The following is a 19707-nucleotide window of genomic DNA, read 5'->3' as shown; positions in this document are numbered from 1 at the left end:
CACACCCCCTGGTACAGACACAGAGGTGCTGCCCTGGAGCCCAACCCAGCACAGGCACTGAGCTCCTGCCCCCATCCCAAGCAGGGCTGGCACCCCAGGGGACACAGAGCCACTTCCAGGTCACCGAGCAGAGGCACCTGCCTGCTCCACTGCACACCAACTCCCTGGGGCTCTGGGGAGCACGGCTTGCTTACAGCCCCAGCTCCTCCTCCTCCTCCTCCTCCTCCTGCCCCTCCCAGGCATCAGGGCCATGCAGCTCTGGCTCAGACCCCCGTTATTAGTACTATTAATATTAATATTAATATTAATGTCACTTCCTAGCCAGCCCCACTTTGGGGACATGAGGTCGCCACCCCACACACATCCCCCAGCCCCTTCCCTGAGCTCCAGCACCTTGGCTGGGGCTGCTGCCAGCACTGGGACAGGGGCTGTGCAGAGGGAGCCCATCCCACACTGTCACACTGCCAGCAGGGCCAGCAGCCTCCTTCCAGCCTCCTTCCAGCCTCCTTCCAGCCTTCCCGAGGCAGCTGCACCGGGAAGGGGCCCTGCAGCCCCTGAAATGGCTGTGTGAGCCAGCCCAGCCCTGTCCCATCCCTGCACAGCACAGGAGGTGCAAGGCTTGGGTTTCACAGCCACTCCTGCCAGCTCCAGAGCTGCTCCAGAGCTGCTCCAGCCACATGGAAAGAGAAGGGCCATGGGGGCTGCTCCACCAGCACTGCTGAGCACAGGAGAGCCAATTCTGTTCTCCTCCCTGGCATCAGGGCACTGCCAGGCCCATGCCATGAAGCCAGCTGGGATTGCTGTGTCCCTCCCCACGGCTGTACAGGGCAGGTGAGGAGCCTGATGCTGCAGGTAGCCCATGGAGCACTGGGAATCTGGCCATCCCACCCCACACTCCCTGCTCCAGCAAACAGTGGGAAAATCCCCAGCTCAAATGAACTGCTGGAAATAGGGATGAAAACCATCACGTGGGGTTTGGCTTTCCCTGGCCAGGGTCGGCACCCCCAAATTCAAATTACAGGGTTAAATTAGCCCCATTCCTTATAGAGGGCAGAAGGACACACAGTTACAGCTGGAAGAAGGGAGGACTCCACTCACCACACTCATCCTCATCACCTACAGCTCCACTCTCTCCTGTTTTTTTCCTGGGGCAAAGGGAGAACAGGCAAACACTTAAGTATCCACTGGAAAAAGACTCTTTAACCCAAGTAATGTTTAAGTGAAAAGCTAATTTCCCACTAAAACAGCTTTCTGGTGGAAAATTATACCCAGCCCTAATTAGTATCATAATTAAGAGTCACTGCTGGATTGCAGGGAACCTCATCCAGGCTGGAAAGCACATCTTGGCTGCAGGACCACAGCATGGTGACTCACTCAAGCCCTTTATTATCAACACTGTCTGTGTGATGAGCTGTGGAAACTCCCCGTGTCCCCATCCTGCTTCCTGCCCAGCTCAGGGGGACCATGGACCTAAATAAACCCTTTGTCTCCAGGTCTGTCCATCCCTTCCAAAGAAGAAGCACATCACTGAGAGAGGAAGGTGATTTGTGCAGTCTCTGTGGCCTCAAGCAACTGGAGACAGGTCAGGATGGAAGTGCCACATAATTCCCCACCTGATGCTCTGCCAGAACCATTTGTGGTGCTGGGAGCAGGAGGGGAGGAAAGCACTTACTGCCTTTTAACAGGGTGTAAATCTCTCCTGTTAGATAGCAAAACATCTGGGAGTTGACTGAGAAATCCTTTGGGAAGGGGATGGAGACAGGCAGTGCCATCCCCCAGCTGCCCACCTGAGCTCAGGTTCCATCTGTGCTCCCAGGGGCTCAGAGAAACTTCACGTTATCAGGGACAGAGAGGCTGACAGAGGGACAGAGAGGCTGACAGAGGGACAGATTGATGTGCAGATCTTCTAAAAGCTCCAGGTGCCTGGGAGAGCTCAGGGAGCCAAGGAGGTGCCAGGCAATGGGGAGGGAGATCAGCTTTGGGTGCTGTGGGACAGCCAGGAGGAAACCCCACTGCAATTACAGGCAAACTTTGCATAACCACCAGGAACATCTGGAACTGGAGAGGTGACATCAGTGAAACTCCAGGCCCAGAATTGCAAATAATCCCCTGCCTGCAAGAGGAGCCAGCCCAGGCACTGCTCCCAGAGTGGCCATGCACCCACCAGAGCCCAGCTCAGAGCAGCTCCCAGTGCTCACCCCACAAGAACTGGAGCTCCTGGGGATTGCATGGTCTCTGCTCCAGGCAGATATCAGTGCAGGGACCAAATAGTCTCCAGCAACACCCTGATTACAGGTTTGGACATTTCCAGTAAACCCCTGACTCTCCAGAAAAGGATTTGCCTCCTTGCTGAATAATAAATGAAGGTAGGTGACTCTCTTCCCCCAAGTTAGAGCTGATCCCACTGCAGCTGCCCCCAGATTCCACTGATCCTGCAGCCCCCTGTCCATGAGGTGTGTAACTCCCACTCCACACTGCCAGGTGGGATCAAAGAGCTCAGCCATTACACAGCAGCAGTAAAAACATCAATCCAGGGGCAAAAAGACTTTGAATGGAGGAAGACACCAATCCTCCCCAGAAAGGTGACCTGCTAAAGGTGCCACACACCACCTGGGCTGGCCTGGCTGAGGGATGGATAGACACAGATCCCTAGAAATTAGGGATGGGAAAGGGTGACATGTCACAGTTCATTAATATCAGACTCTCTGCACCCTGCACATCTCAGGGTCCAAGTGTGGTGGTGCTTCCTGGAGCCCCCAGTGAGCTCCTGGTCTGACAGACAGCACCCACCATCACCAGTATCCACCACCACACACCCAGTACCCACCACCACAGACCCCTCCACACCAGTTCAGAGCTGCAGTGATGCCAACAAGCTTCTTCCCAGCACTACAGGAGCAGTGGATTGCAACAGGGATTCCAGGAGAAAAGCCCATGATGTTATGGTTATTTTAAAAAATATGCCAAGGAAGTAGCTGCTTGCACTTATCCATGCACAGCTTCCCAGACACACCAGTATGCCAGGATTTGTTTCAATTCCTCATCAAGCTGAAAGCTCCTTCTGCCTTAAGAATCTCCTACTCAGTTTTTAATCCAAAAGCAGCCAATTTTAATCTCTTCCAGTGTCCCAGAGGAAGTCCTTGGAAGTGACCATCACTGAAGAGCCAGATCCACCACAATCCATGCAGCTGCAGCTCCAGAAGCTCTGGGATTTGCTGCAGATATGGCAGGAGGAACAGGGGCTGGAAGAGCCAGGATGAGGAAAGGGAAGATGGGATGTGGGATGTGAGCATCCCACCACAGCCAAGAGAGCCCTTTTTGAGGAGGCAGATTCCCAGTGTCCCAGGAACAGGAGGGCAGAGTGGGATCAGGCAGGTGATGCAGGGGGAGATGTCACCTCTTCACTGCCATCACCCCTGCACACCATCTCTACTGTCACCTCAGTGTTCACGAGCACTGAGGAGTTAAACACGTTTTGTTTTCTCCTAATGGGTCATGACAATGCTAGAGATGCTCTTGGAAATCCTTTCTCCTGGGGAAGAGCATCCTGGGATGCAGCCAGCCCAGTTTCCCAGGCAGACAGCACCCAGTGCCCAGCTCCAGAGCCCTTGGCTGTGTCAGGCAGAGCTGGGCTGCCCAGCAGCCAGGGAGTTGAGTGGGCATGGGGACCCCTGGGTGGGTGGTTATGGCAGGCAGAGACCCCTGGATGGGTGGTTATGGCAGCAGAGACCCCTGGGTGGGTGATTATGGCTGGCAAGGACCCCTGGGTGGGTGGTTATGGCAGGCAGGAACCCCTGGGTGGGTGGTTATGGCAGGCAGGGACCCCTGGGCAGGGGTTTGTGGCAGGTAGAGACCCCTGGGTGGGTGGTTATGGCAGCAGGGACCCCTGGGTGGGTGGTTATGGCAGGCAGGGACCCCTGGGCAGGGGTTTGTGGCAGGCAGGGCCCCCTGGCCCCAGAGCAGATCAAAGCACGGGGTATTTACCTCCCGGCCGGGCGCGGGACACCGGCCCTTTCTGAGGGGGCTTTTCATCCCTATTAGGGCCGTGAAAGGCTGAGCCATGAGATCAGCTGCCAGGGGCTGTCCGGGGACAGCGCTGAGCCGAAAAGGTCAGGAGGGAGGAGGAGAAGAGAAAAGAGGCAGAGGCTTAAGGGACAGGGCTCAACAAAATCACATTTACTGTGGTCACGCTCTTCAGACAAGGCTGCAAGACAAGGAACGGCGTGCTAAGGGCCATTATTTGGGTCTGACATGGCCTGGGCCTGGCTTTGAAGTCGGGAGCAGGACACCGTTAGAGCCGTTTGTGCTCGGCCACGGCTCCCACGCGGCACCAGCAGCGGGATGGGAATGGAGGAGCAAAGCCCCAGCACCAGATGGATGCCACCAGGCCGGCTCTGCCTGGCCCGGGTGTGTCACAAGCTGGGCCCGTTTGGGTGAAGAATGAGGAAGCCACTTAATTGGAGTTTTATCAGCAGAAGTTCACAGCTCCCATCATGGCATCAAACGGCCCTTGGGCTTTCAACTCCCCTCCACCAAACAAGTTGTGGGAAGGAGGATGAGGAGCACATGAAAGTGGCCACATTCAAATGGCATCAGCAAAGAGCTGGCAGGCTGACAAAGCCCCCCCTGGCACAGCCCCCAGCCCAAGGAACCAGGGAGGGAACTATCAAATCCCAAGGAATGCAGGAAGGAGCGCGAGCGGCTCCGCACACACGCGCTGGCACGGGCTGAGGGCTTCCCAAACCAACGGCAGCTGGAGGAGCACAGCCAGAAAAGCGAGTATGGCAACGTGTCCCAAAAAAGCTTCCGAGGAGGAAGGATGAGCCTGGCAGCTGGCAGGGTATAGGTGACCCCCTTCCCCACGCTGAGCTGCAGGAAAATGCTGACAGAGCGTGGCCCAGGGACGAAGCCGCATCGCAGCAGCAGCGATGGTTTACAACAAATAACTCTTGCCAGGTTAAGACTAATTGCATCTAAAAACAGAAATGCAAGACAAGGGCTTTAACACAACACTCAGGGTAATAGATCCGCTCTCGCTGCATCCCGCTGCCAAAAAGCGTTGGATTGGATTACGGACGTTATTACATCAAAAATGGATTGAAGGGCTTAAGGACTCACAATAAACAGCAAACGTCTCGGATTTATGAGGAAACATCTACTAGGACCTTGCTTTTCCTTCAGCATTGTCATCAAACAAGGGCTCTGTGCTTCAAAGAGGCTCATGGGACAGGTTGGATACCAAGGAAGAACACCTGGAAGAATACCTTGGCACCACTACCACATCTGCAAACAGCTGCCTGGCATGCACCCGAGGCTGAGCGAGGTTTGCCAGGGGGTCTCCACACCCCACTGAACACAGAAGGGGCTGCCAGGACCACCACCAGCCCCAAAAACCAGAGAAGGAACTGGAAAGTATGGGAGTCCATCCAGATTGCTCCAGGCCTGATCCAACCTGGCCTTGAACACTTGCAGGGATGGGACATTCCAGGGAAGGACTAGGTGACATTTAACAATTCCTTCTAACCCAAACTGTTCTTTGATTCCCTGATCCAGAGCTCTGGGAGAGCAGGGAGCCACGCCGGGAGCTCCTCCTCACGTCACCCTGCTGCCAGGACATGGGGATTAATGGATGTCTATCCAGGCACCTCATTACCAGAGATAGTAAAACTGGAGCAAGTTCAAAGAGGAGCAGCAAACGCAATTAGGAGCTGGAGTGAATTAGGAGGGGAGGTGGAAGGAGCTGAACCTGCAGGGCTGGATAAGCCATGGTGGGGCCGGAGCTGCCCACGACATCCCAGAGTGCAGGCACCAGGCAGGGAGAGGCTATTCTGGTGGGAAGTATTTTCTAGGGAGGGGACAGGACACTGGGGACAGGGAATCCCACCAAAGGCAAGCAGGGAAGCACCCAGGAGACCAGGGATGGAAGAAACCACAGCACACTATGATATAAAATACACAATTCCCAAATTCTCAGCCCCTTCATCCTCTCAGTACTTCATCCTGGGGATGATGCCCACGTCCTGCTGGAGTCTCACATGTCCCCCCAGCCTGTCTCCAGTGTAAACCAGCAGGCAGATGCTGCTGCATCTTGATCTTTATGGAAAGCCTTAGGAATAAGCATCACCTTTCCTTATGCACCTCCAGGAGCAAAGATGCTTTTCAGGAAAGCCTGGAGCTGGTGTGGAAGGGGTCGGTGTGAGGCTCTGGAGAGGACAGGGAACAGCAGCTTTCAAAAGCCTTTTCATCACTAAGCCGAGGGCTGGGGCCGTGTCCCTCCGTGATAAAAGTGTTCCTAAACAAGGCTTGGCATATCCAAAGTGATGGCAAGGAGCAGTCCTGAATAGGAGGGACCCTGGGAAGTCCCCCAGCTCCGGTGAGGAGGTTTTCCAGCCGCTGGGGAAGGTGGGGGATGAGTGGCACACGCCCTGCTCCCCTCGGCTCCAGCGCTGCTTCCCCGGCTTAGAAATGAAAAGAGGGAAAGAAAACCTTTTGTGTGTCCAGGCAAAGCCTGGGGAAAGGGAGGGGAGAAAAATTGGGGGGGGGGGGGAGGAAAGACAACATGTGGGTGGTCTGCTCAGGAGACTTTTGACTTTGTTTTTTTGGCTATTTTATTTCTTGGCAGAAAGAACTCCTGGGGCTGCTCGGCAGAGGGTACGGCCAGATCACAGGAGCATCCACAGCCCACCCAGGGGCCAAAGTTCAGCTGGCAGCTCCCAGCTCCGAGGGGTTTCGCATCAAAGCTTGGAGGAGTCAAGAGAAATTAAAGTCAGAAACGGTCCAAGGCAGGGGCAGAGGGCACTGCCGGCCCCCTGAGGAGAGGGGGGCATCCCACAGGGATGCTCCAAACACCCCGCTCGCTGCATCTCTACACAGCCTGAAAATGGGAACAAGAGGATAAAATAGGATTTCATATTTTAAACTGAGCTTAAAAGGCTCAGCCCGACATCCGACGGGACGCGCAGCCGGGATTTCCCAAGCTGGAATGTGCAGAACGGCGGCTGCGCGTCCCGTCGGATCCGCAGCGAGCCGGAGCCGGAGCTGGAGCCGGTCACCTGCAGTGACCCAGGTGTGCTGGCAGCCTTGGAGGGGAGCTGGCAGCGGCTCAAAGCCACGGGGGCCCCGCGGGAGCCGCGTTTGGAGTCGGCAACACACCGGCGGCCGCTTGTGAAAGCACCTCCCAAAGCTCCAGGAGGTTGATTTTCACTTCAGTTTTCGTGTGAAATGCAAAACAGCTCCTTAAAATTTGGGTAATTCAGAGGCTGGTAAATCCTTCTGCCTCCACTTTCCTCATGGACTTGGTTACCATAACAGGGATCCCGTATTTTTTTTTTTTTCTTCTCGGTGCTTTGTTCACCTCCTGAGCTCATTTAGGGGAACCTATTTATCTTTGAGGGCTCTTTGCAGCCTGAGAGTCCCGTGGGCTGTAGCTCAGAGGACCCCAATTTCAGCCCTCATTAGCTTGATGACCATGTCAGTGCTTGAACTTGACCCCTGAACACAGAGGAGCCACTGACCCAGTGCTTCAAGATGTTTGCCTGACCCAAACCTGCCACTTTGGCCTCTCTTCCAAATTTTTTCCCACTTCAGGCAAAGCTTGTATTCAATCAAGCCTTCCATCAGCTGAAGGATAGCAGAAGAGCTGAACTTTGGGGTCCCAGAGCCACCAGGCTGGTGCCAGCTGTGGTAAGGGAGATGGCAGCCTACATGGCAGTTGTGCCATGGCTTTTGGCAGCTTTTAACATCTGGAGCATTTGGGCTGGATCCAGGGTCTCCTGTCCCCAATGGCTTCAAAGCTGGTGTCCCTCAGGTGACATGGGACAGACATGCCCATGTCTGCACAGTGACAGTGACACTGCTCTGGAAGAGCCTGGCCCTGCCAAGGTGACTCAGCCCTGCAGAGCCCACAGTTGCTGCCAGGGCAGAGCCAAGCTGGCTCTGCAGGTTGTGGCGCCAGGTCGTCCCTGCTGTCACCTCTCCTGTTAGGGAAACTTCCCTGGCTGACCATCCAGGAGCCACTTTGGCATCTCCATACAGGGAACAGAGCCCCAACCAGCCCCTATCACCACCTGGCAAAATTTGCCATGACAGAAGTGATGAGGGCTTGAGGCTGACCTGCTAGAGCCAGGCCTGGCTGTTTCCTCTGCACCAGCTTTATCCCAAATTATTCTGCAGCAAGATTCCAACAGCCCCAGCCAGCTTGCTGGGGACATCCAGCAGCCTCACCACAGCACCATGCTACAGCACAGCCCCCCTGTCTCTACTGCCCACCACGGCCTTACCACCCCCTCCCAAAGATTCCAGGCTAAAAATATCCTGTTTCCAGCCGGGAACACACGGCTCCCAGAGCAGCAGTGACCCCTGTGCTGGCCGCTCGCCGCACAGCCCACGGCACACAGCGAGGGCAGCTGAGCCGTGGCCACCGTGCCCTTTGCAGTGCACCCAGCCAGGAGGGGACAGCCAGGCTGAGGAGGAGGGGAGGAGACAAAGAGAGAGCTGGCAGCATTGCCCAGACATGGCTGAGCTCCCCCTCCATCCACACCAGAGCAAGCACGAGCAGATACATTTCTGTGCAGCAATCCCCTGCACGCACAGACCACAGGCTCTGAGAAAATTCCAGCCTCCTTCTCTCTCCCCTGCATAAAATGCCATGGTGCACCAAGACACAAACAGAACAAGCCAGTGTGCAGAATTTTTCAGCCACTTTGACCACATCACACACTGGACACCACCAGCACTTCCCGGTGCTGGGGCTGCTCTTGGAGGCAACACCCAGGAATAAGGGCAAGCATCACCATTCCTCTTTCTTCCCAGACCCAAAACAAAACCCCGCAACACTTCCAGCAAAGATGGCAGCAAAAAAGAGGCTCCAGGCATGACAGCACTCCAGGGCTGACTCCAGATGGGGATGCGCTCCTGCCACCAGCCATGAGCAGGGCAGGGGACACAGCACAGCAGCCAGACAGGGACTGGTGACCCACTCGGCCAGTGACACATTCCTCCCCCTGCTCCCATCCAGCAGGACATATTTTCCATCCGTGTCAGCTCTCTGCACCGGCCAAGTCACACACAAGCGCCTGGTGACACTCTCCAGGCGCCCGAGCCCTCCCGAGCCAGGGCTGGCAGCGAGGCAGAGGAGGGCGACTCACATGTGATGAAGTAATCCTGCTGCCGCTTGAATTCCAGGCCCATGTAGTTGGGGCTGAACTCCTGGAACTTGATGGTGAAGCGGATCTCCTGCTCGGGCCGGTTGCACGTCACCAGCACGTTGGGGTCCATGACAGTGCTGCAGGCATCCGCCTGCTCCTTCCGCACCAGGTACAGCTTGTAGTACTCGTAAGGCTTGGACGGCTCCGCCTTGGGGCAGATAATGTCCAGTTTGTCCCCAATCTCTGGGTAGATGACCAGCCCCTTCCCAGTCATGAACCTGCAAGAGAGGAGGGTAAGAGGTTACCACGTGCTAGAGCAGAGGCCACACCAGCCAGGCCCACCCCACTCTGACACCATTTATTTTGAGCTTCAGCTCTGCTGCTCCCCCTCTGTTTTGACACCAAAACCAAGTTCTCCTCTTCCCTCGCCACCCCAGCCTGTGCATGGAGCCAGCACAGGCTCCTGCTGACAAAACCAGGGCTGGTTTGGGTCAGTCCCGCTCGCCAGCCATGACGAGGGCGGGCACCCTCCTCAGCCCCAAGCCTGGCATCCAACTGGGAATGAGTCTTCCCACAAAGGGCTGGGAGACGCCGCGGCTCTGCCCGACGGCCAGGCAAGGAGCTTCCTGCAGGGACAGGCAATAATTAGGCATAGGGAGAAGTCATGACAATGGGGCGCAGGGAGGGATCCCGTCCACGCCCTGGCTCCTTGAGGAATTCCTGTCCTTAAATGGAAGGGAAGGAAGCATCCTGCAGGACAACTTCTACTGAGCCAGGCTCAACAGCGTGCCCAGGAGCGTGGGAGGACCGGATGGAGAGGAGCAAGGAGGGAGGAAAGCTATTCGGGGCTGGAAGGCAGGGCATTGGGAAGGGTAGGAAGGCAAGATGCTGATAATTAACATTTGGATCTCGTTATGGTGGGGCAAGGCACTGATTAGGTTTTTTCAGCGTGAAGGAGAGGATTAGGGCAGCAAGGAGGGAAGCAGCAGATCATCTACTTTGATGTAGGCAACTAAACGCGTTCCTGATGGGAGATAAGGTGGGAATGGATTTTCCTGCAGAGTTATCTCTGCTGCAACTCTCTCACGTAATCTGGGCACAGCAAAACACAAGGCGAGCGCTTTGCCAAGGCCACGCTTCCCCTTCCACTGTCAGACACAGCCCATCCCTGCCCCAGCCCACCCCAGAGATGGGATGGGGGTCGGGATACCTTCTACACCTTCTCCCCCAGCCAGCTGCTCCGGCTGGAGCTGCAGGCTCCATGGAAGGAAGATCAAACACACAAGACCAACCTGCTCCGTGGCTCCATGCAAGTCTTAGCAAGAAGCCACAGAGCTGGAACCAGCACCAGGCCTTTTTGGCTGCAGGAGCCCAGCAGATCCATAGGCTGGGCCGGGAGCAGGCAGGCAGAGCTGAGGCCCACGCACCCCCAGTGCCCTTGGCACGGGCTCCAGAGCTCAGTGCCAGCTGTAGCAGCAGGGCAGACATACAGACAACATTGCACCTCACTTGCAGCTTGCCAGGTCAGAGGAGCATCCCAGCCATCCAGGGCATGGCACAGGGATGGCAGGCACAGCCCCATCACAGAGATGGATTTAGAGGGGTTATGGGTCCATCCTCCCTGCCCGGCTGCAGCTCCACAACATCAGCTCCATTAGTACCCAAAGCAGCACAATGGGGCAAGCTGGGATTATCCCAACCCCAGCAGCATCTTGGCCACGTGAGGCTGCAGGGAGTTTTGTACAAGTCATGATTTGGGCAGAAGATGACCAGGAATGGGAAACTTGGCCCCTGGAGGATCTTTAGGGACGCAGGTGGGACACAGAGCCCGCCTCCATGCCAGCATTGCAGGCAGGTGAGCCATGCTTTGCTTCACACCACCAAGTAGGTCACCTGGCCAGTGGCCAGCAGGCACTTCCAAAGGCTGGGGAGCGATAAAGGCTCCCCACCCACGGCCGGAGCCTGACGCGAGGGCCGGAGGAGAGGGAGGCGGAGCAGCCCCTGCCCCTCCCTCCCTCCCTCCCTCCCTCCCTGCGCCCGGCCGCAGACACGCAGCACAAGTGAACACTTGCAGGGGTTCCCACCCCGAGAGGCAGCTGGATCCCACACTCCTTTCTCCACGGTTGGGCTGAGTCACAGGCTTCCTGGCACAGGACTCTGGAGTGACTCAAGCTCCCTCCTCCAGCCCCTGCCAGCTCCCTCCTGCCCAGAAGATGCCAAACAGGAAGCCACAAACAAGTCAAGCAGATGTCTTGCACCGCCAGAGCAGGGGGAGAAGGCTCCTATCCACCCTCATCTCCATACCAGGAGCACCTATCACACCTCTGTGGCCAAAACCTTGGCCAACACCTGCAAACCAACCGGTCCCTGGGCCACCAGCCCGTTGGGATCGGGCCAAATGGGATTTGTAAGCAGGGGAGGGACCATGAAGTAACCGAGGGAGCTGAGAACCTCCCAGCACCACATCCTGCTGGCACCTCCTCATCTCAGGAACTTCAGCACCAAGCCTACCTTTGGTTTATGTAAAGATAAAACAAGGAGGCAAATCCCTTCCACGAACGCTCAGTCTCAGCTCCAAAAGCACACAGCTGCTGTCTGGGAATTAGCCCAGGAACATCTTCCAGATCCATGCAAACATGGAGCAAGACAGAGCAACTTCCATGTGCATGGAGCTTTTGTGCTGCTCCCTCCAACTGCTGTTCCCCACCAGCCACATTCCCATCTGCACACAGACCGTTTTCCCTTTGTCCTCCAATTTTCCTGATTTTTTTCTCCTCCATTTCCCCTCTTCTCCCAACAGCAGGGCTGTTTCCAGATGACAGCCTGGGCAGCACAGAAGAGGAGATAAACCTGAGGCAAATCCCTCACACAGCTCTTCCAGCTTTTCACCACACACAGAGACCTTTATTTCCCCAAAAAATTCTGCTTTGTCACAAGAACAGCTTGTGATGATCATCCTAGAGAAGATCAACAATAGCTCCCACCATGCCAGAGGCTGGTTCTCAGGGAAATTCTCCTTTAAAAAACAAAGTGAAAAGCAACATTTATCACAAGAAAAGGAGAGGAGAAAATCGTCCAAAAATTGTCACATGTTGCCTGAAATGCAAGATTTCATCCAGTTCTGGAGACGAGGAATTTTAGTTCCAAGGGATGGTTGAAGACAAAAAGGAATTACACTCTTGACTTGTCTTCACAAGGACATGTCTTCAGATTTATCTTAACCCGGAGGAGTGAGCAGAGCAACTCCTAAATTAATAGGGAAATTCATCGTGCCCTCAGAGCACCCGCTGTAATTTCAGGGAGGGAAAGGGGAATCTGCTGTTCCTCTGGAAAATACAACTTGATTTCCCTGTTTTAAGGTGGGAAAGGGAAAATAAAAGAGAAAAACAAAAACTTAGCTTAACCTTAACGCTGAAACAACTCTCAGCATTAAGAATCATTCCCCTCTACCTTGCCCACCATGCAGGAGGAGGAGGAGAATGGCTCCAGCTTTATTCCTGCCCCATCCTTGGAAGTGTCAAAGGCCAGGTTGGATGGGGCTTGGAGCAACCTGGGATAGTGGAAGGCATCCCTGTCCATGGCAGGGAGTGGAACTGGATGAGCTTTAAGATCTCTTCCAACCCAAACCATTCTAGGATCTATGACTGGCACCATCACCAGCACACAGGTAACATCCCAGCATTCTTTCTCCTGGTGTCCAAGGGGATGGAAATTATTAACTACAGCCATTAAAGCTTAAAACAAGGTAGGTTTTTTTTGCCAGCTGAGCAGGTGGAGAGTGCTGCCATTCATCCCTTAAAGCCCCTGAGCTGATCCTTGGGTGGCACCCTTTGGGTGGCACTGGCAGAGCCAATCCTGGCCATCCCAGCCAGGCACCCCCATCCCCAGCAGCACTGCAGGCCCCCAGCCCCCGGCCCCGCAGCTTCCCTGGGAGGGATCAGGTGGCAGCCTCCAATTTCCTCATTGTTTCGGGAGGTGTTTTCTGATGGGAAAGGTGAAAAGGGGATTTGTGAGCCTTGTAAACCGATTCCTCTGAGTTGGGTAAACAACGGGAGCTCTGTTGGCAGCAGGATGCCGGGATGCCGGAGCAGGGAGATGGGATTAAAGTGCAGCCCCTCTCTCCTGTGCCCTGAGCTGGGGGGATGCTGCTGGGGCCCCCAATCCCTTGCAGAGCCCCCCCCTCACTTCCCCTTGGGGTCCAAAATGGAGGATCTGATGGAGTGACTGGGGGCTACAGGTGGGACCTGCTGGAAGAACCAAGGACTCAGCCAGGGCCTGGTGTCAGAGGGATCCCACAGAGGGTTTGCTGGGAGAGGAGGAAGAACACAAGCTAAGGAGGAAAACTGAGCAAGTTTGGCCAGAGAATCATTGGGAATGATACTCCACTCCTCCACACCCCCTCCCATGCAGGCACCTCTCCTCCATGTGGGCACACAAAGACAGACATGGATGAGCCAATATATTCCCAGCAATCCTGCAGAGACAAGTGTCTTGCAGATAAATCATCCAAAGCCTTAAAATCCAACAGTCCTTCAGCTCTTTGTTAGGGAAGAACCAAAAAATGGCTTAAAAATACAATTTTTTAAAAGAATGGGTTGACACATTTTCCAACTGCTCTCCCCCTGGATCCAGGCATTCCTTGCACTATGTCAACCACAAAATCTCCAGGGCAGCATCATCTTTCCCCACATCCAGAGCATACAATGCCCCTCACCTGATTTCAGGCTTGGCAGAAACAGAACAACATTTCCCAAGAACCTTCTCCTTGGAGAAGATGTTATAAAGCTGATGCTGACATACATATAAGATGACATATGCTAAATGCTGTTTGTTTCAAAGAAATCCAAAAATAACTGAATCTTACATGGAGGATGTGCACGTCTGGCAGGGAAGGCTGACAGTGCCCGGCAGAGCGAGACCTGCAGGAGCTGGGAGGTTTTCCTGGTGTCTGGGCAGCTGAAGCCCCATGGGCACAGCTCTCCACACCAACATGTGAGTCCTTCCAGATGGATCACAGCTCCCACCCACTGGAAACCTCCTCAAGGAAGGGATGGGAAAGGGCCAGATCCAGTAAAAAAGCCAAAGCTCCGTGTTCAAACTGGGTGTCGGATACTGAAAAACACTCCTGAACTCTGAGATTTGCTGGTGCCCAGCCACACACAAATCCAGTCCTGCCCTCTCTGCCTCACTTGTCCAAGCTTCCCTGGGACACAGCAGCCATGCCCAGGCACTGGAGACTCTCTGCCACTGGACAGAAGAATCAGTTCTGTCCCCAGAGCTGTGTTCCAGACCCTGATGTCACAGAGCACATCACACTCCTGCCATTGGACAGTCCCTGCACAACTCGTCCATTGCTCCCCTGGTGACACTCAAACTCCTCTGCTCTTGCCAAAATCTGTATTTTCACCAAGAAAGAGAATTGAGAGGTCAGTAGTAAAAACTGGAACCTAACTCAGGTGAAGTGGGGCATCACAGGTCAAACAGCCCTACCAGACAGGGACAATCACAGGGTCCTCAGGGAGCTCAAGCTGCCAACATCAGACACCCCTTGTCATAGGCAGAGGCTTTCCTGCCGACACCAGGAGGTATCAGTGAGACAGTGCAGCCTCTACCTACCTCACTTCACCTCTTCAGAGCTGAGGACAATCAAACCAGAGGAATTACATCCTAATCCCAAAGGCCCACCTGATCCTACCACACCACCAACACCCACAGCCCATCCCTAAAGTGGTGCCAGCAGGCAGAGGCACAGCCCCTTTCTCCTATTTGACTCCCATTCAGCTCTTGGGAACAAAGATACTCCATGGAAGGAAGTTAATTACAAGTGGAATGAAAAGGTTCCTCCCTCTGTATCAGTCGCCTTCTCGCTCGTCCATCGCGCCGCTCATCACCACAGAGGGTAAATAGGAGCACACGAACCCCCACGCTCTCAGATCCCACTCCTTTCATGTGCTCCTCTATTATTAGTCTCCTTTAGAAGAGCCTGCCATCTTTTTTCCCCCTGCTAATCTATGGATAATTATTTTCCTTGCCCTTCGGCAGCCCTCTTCTATTTCTGCTCTATCCTTTGGAGCTGAGGTGGCCACACAGAGCCTGCAATTCCAGGTATCTGAAAGCAGCTCATATCTCCTTCACTCCTTTGGTCTCTGCTGTTGAAGGAGAGATTTTTCACCTTCCAGCTTTCCCCCAGCTCCTCACCATCGCTGGGAGAGGGAACAGCCTCTGCTGAGCCCCCCTGGGGCCGTCCCGTCCAGTCCCCCTCCCAGATACACTCTAAGGCCCTTTTTTTTCCTCATCTCGGGTTTAATGAGGCCCATTCAACTCTCCCAAAGACAAAAGGCCCTTCTCGTTTCCAAACGGATTTACACGACGCATCAGTGAGGCATAAACGGGTCTCCATGGCAACGCTCACCGACCCCCCCCCAGCTCTGGGATGCCATTTTCCAGCTCTGCTGCTCCCCAAAACCCTTTTGTTGCTTCCCTGCCAGCTGGGAGGCTCCTCACAAGCTGGTAACCCCCCCACCCCACACCCCCGGGTGCCAGGGGTGACATTTTTAGAGGGGAAGTTACAAGATGCCCAAGGCAGCGTCCCCCTGGCACAGACACCTCGGAAAGCTCCGCGCTGTGACCGACTCCGGGTCACGGTCAAGCCAGGGCTGGGTCTGAGCAGAAGGGATGGAAACACCAAGTGCAGGGAAAATGAACCCAAATTGTCCCTCTCTGCCCAGAAAGAGGGGTGATGGCTAAGGCAGTGGCCAAGCTCAAACACCAGCCCCAATCACAGAGTGGCTCCCAGCACCTCTCCACAGGGAAACCAGTGGCTCTGGGGATTCCCACGGCTCAGGCAACGGCCAAGACGCCACTCCAACACTACACACAGAGGTCTGGCAAACAGGAGCCCCATGGTCAACACTCCCCAAGCAGCCTCAAACACTGAAAGCTGAGAGGGCACCTTGCTCTCCCTGAGCAGCCCTGGAAGCAGGGAAGGTGGGATGCAGAGAAGGTGGGATGCAGAAAAGGTCTCACTGTAGCTCTTTGAGCTTTGTTTACGTGTTGCAGTCACTGCCGTAGCTTTGATGACCAAGCCCTAACCCAACATCTGGGGGACACACCAGAGAGCCTACTTTTCCAGGAAAATATCCACCACTGCTGGGTTTCTCCAGTAGGAAGTCAGGACCAGAATCCTGGTTTCAACTGCAAACCTGCAGCCTGTTGACAGGTCTGCTTTCCCCTCCTGCAGTCCAGACCCCCTCTCCCAGCGAAGAGTCACACCAAGGTTACCACCTGCCAAGAGCAGAGGAGGGTTCCAGCCATCAGGATGCTGGGAGAACAGGTCAGCAGGCTTCAGGAAAGCTGTCATGGATGCTACAGGATGCCAGCCACACCTCAGCACCCACAGCCAGCAGCTGCCACCACAGCTGGTGACATCCCTGGCCCCAGTGACTCAGCCGTCCTGTGCCACAGCAGGGCTGCAGGAAGGGCTTTCTCCCTGAGCTATCCCCATAATTACAGCATGGCCAGGGAGAGTATCCAAGCACCAGACTCCCCAGCAGCCTCAAGGAGGATGACAGAACACCACCATCAAAGGCAGCCCTCACAAAAGGAGAACGTTCTCCTTTGTCCCATCGTGGGCTCAGCCAGGACACATCCTGATGCCAGTCCACCACTTCCAGGGACAGCTGCTGACCACCCTCATGCCCCAAGGAGGAGGAAGAAGAGAAAGGGGAGGAGAAGGAAGGCTCCCAGCCCTCGCAGCAGCCAGGCCTGCCAGGAGCAGCCATGTGCTGCTCCATCCTCCTAGGTCTACGCACACTCCCTGCACTCGGACGCTGCATCTCAATGCAAACCTAGCAAGCGGGGGGGAACAAAACCTGCTGCTAATTGAGGGATTTTGGAGTAGATTTAATTAGGGCCAGAGCGCTGGTGCAGGCTGCTGCTGCCACCTGCAGCACTCTCCACAGCCGCTGGCGTGGGCTCGGGGGACCCCAGCTCCCGCCCACGCCCGCCTGGGGTCCGGACAGGGAATGAGGAACACCGGGAGCCCCGCAGGCTCATCCCCCCCAAACCCCTTATTTCCCAGCACAATAAGCACCTCCAGCAGCGACGGAACCAAGGGCTTGGCCAAAAGATAAAGAGGAAGAAAAGCCATATTTTCTCCCTGGAGTCGGATCGTCCCGATCTCCCCTCGGAGGAATCAAGAGGGGCCGAGTTATCTAATTAATGCTGGCAGAAGCGGGAGGCCGAGGGCCGGGGGGCGGCGGCGGCCACAAAGGCGGCGTGGGGAGCGGTCTCCCCGCCGCCGCCGCCGGCATCCCCCGGCAATGGGGCCCCACGCTGGGAGTGAGGTAAGAGGGGATTCAAAGGGGGGTTTGTCAGGGGTTTTGTTTTTGGAAACGGGGGAGGGGAAGGGGACAGGGCTTGACAAGAGCTGACAGACAACTGAACAAAACCATAAGGGCCATGAATGGCAACACGGCGCTTTAATTGGCGTAGGAATGGAGAGAGAAGTGAGACAATGAGGCTGGGCAGCAGCGGCGGGGCTGAGGTGTGGGCAGTGGGCACTCACCTTCTCCTACCTGCACCCCAATCCCTACCTCAGCAGAGGTTGGCAGCTGGATGCTGCCAGAAAACACCACCTAAAACCCACAGGGAGAACATGGAGGCAGAACGACAGAGCCCAGCACAAGTCAGGTATCACAAAACCCTGACGGCACCAGGAGCGGCACAATCCCAGCCCCGGGATGCGGCAGATATTAAATGATCCATCGGAAACAGCTCATGTTCCCGCTCGGCTCCGTGTGTTTTCCGGCTTCGGTTTGGCCACTCGTGCCCTGGCTGCAGCCCCGCTCATCCGGAGGACGGGGGGCCAGGAGGGGGAGAGAGGGAGAGGCAGGTTAAAAGGGAACACGGTTGGATCAGCGGGGTTCCCACTCCTTCCCTGACCCCTCCGAAATAAAACGGAGGAGATTTCGTCTCCCGGTTCCAAAGCAAAGAATTACTTTGGCAGGGGCTGCGGCGGCGGCCGGGCGCCCACTTGGAAGGGAAAGCAGCAGGAATATGCCCAAGGAACCCAAGACAAGCCCTCCCCGCCAAGCCCCGCTCATTCTCATGCAGATCAACCCCAGTCGGGACAGAACAGAGGTAAATTGCAGCCCCCTCCTCCCCAGAGCAGGGCTGGGGGCACAGGGAAGGGTGGGTGGGGGGCTCAGCCCACCAGACCTGACACAAACCCCAGTGTTTTCCAAGATCCCCCCTCATCCCACCTCTCACTTTCCCAGCTCAGTTGGATAAAAAACTGAAAGACAAGAGCCAAAAGCTGAGGTTACAGCTGGTAGCTGGGCTTAGGAGAGAGGGAGCCCCTTCCTTCCTGAACCCCAGCACCTGACACCCCACTTAACCCTGTACCCCACAAACACAATTTGCAGCTGGAATCTAAAATCTCCCCATGGGACAGTCACTGGGTGCTTATGCTGCTGGCATTCCAACAAGGACAGGAGGGATCCCCAAGTCCCTCAGCTTCCCACTTCACTAGCCACCTCCAGAGCAATGGAGAGGGGCCCACCAGCCTCCTCCATTTTCCTAAGAAATACCAGAAAAATAAAGCCCACACGTCCTGAGGAGCAGCAGAAGCCCCAAGGTTTCCTGGATTTCCCCTGGCTCCCAGGAGCCCCTCACTGCATCCCAGAGCTCTGGTTTCCATCCCTGGAGATCCCACTGAGGGCTGGGTGACAGCTCCAGAGCACCCACCCAGGTCCCTGGGGCTCTGGCTCAGCCCAGGGATGCAATGCTGCGGTTTGGAAGGACTAATCCCAATGTTAGGAACCGGGCAGGGAGGAGCAAACCCTGCGGAGGGTTCCCCATCCCAGCTGTGGGATGGCCTGCCCTGCCCTGACAGGTCTCCCGGGTTTCGCCAGCCCTGCCAGCCCCTGGTCCCAGGGGAGCAGCGTCACCCCCACCGCGCCGCCCTGACTCACAGCAGCCCTTTGATCCCCCGGCTGCTCCCGGAGCGGCCAAACGAGTTCTGGCATTCCAGCTCTGGCTCCTGTCTGGAAGCGCCATCTTCCCAGGCAGCTGCAAATCACCAGCTCTCACTCAGCCCTGGTGTCATTACTGGGAACTTGCTCGGCTGCCACCGGTACTGGGGGTTATTAAGAGCTTCCCAACCCCTCATCCCAACACAGGCCATGTGCACAGCTGCCCACAGCTGCCCAATCCCAGCTAGAACGACCTTGATGACCATCCAGTTCCAACCCTGTCATGGGCAGGGACACCTTCCACTAGCCCAGGTTGCTCCAAGCCCCATCCAGCACAGCCTTGGACACTTCCAGGGATCCAGGGGCAGCCACAGCTTCTCTGGGCACCCTGTGCCAAGGCCTCACAATTCTCACATGGAAGAATTTCTTCCCAATATCCCATCTAACCTTGCCCTGTGGCAGTGAGAAGCCATTCCCCCTTGTCCTGTCCTGAATCCAAAGTCCCTCCCCAGCTGTCCTAGAGCCCAAGGTTCACCTGGAGCCTTCCCTTCCCCAGGCTGAACCAGGTCACCCCATGTTCCTCACTC

The 19707-nt window shown here is 55.8% G+C and overlaps 2 protein-coding genes across 2 annotated transcripts in view; both read right to left on the bottom strand.

The window, feature by feature from the left end:
- Positions 1-19707, bottom strand: part of LOC306808570 (SAP30-binding protein-like) — a 261475-nt gene that overhangs the window by 155949 nt on the left and 85819 nt on the right. The window lies entirely within an intron of this gene.
- The window catches only part of EFNB1 (ephrin B1), a 46901-nt gene that overhangs the window by 8917 nt on the left and 18277 nt on the right, over positions 1-19707 (bottom strand). Inside the window, exon 2 of the mRNA XM_079319259.1 lies at positions 9147-9424. Within this exon, the coding sequence (XP_079175385.1) occupies positions 9147-9424 (278 nt within the window). The remainder of the gene's footprint in view (positions 1-9146; positions 9425-19707) is intronic.

Source organism: Erithacus rubecula (genome assembly GCF_903797595.1).
Source record: "Erithacus rubecula genome assembly, chromosome: 15".
Classification (NCBI taxonomy): Eukaryota; Metazoa; Chordata; class Aves; order Passeriformes; family Muscicapidae; genus Erithacus; species Erithacus rubecula.
Note: the sequence above shows the minus strand (reverse complement) of the source record. Positions and strands in the feature narration are given on the sequence as shown.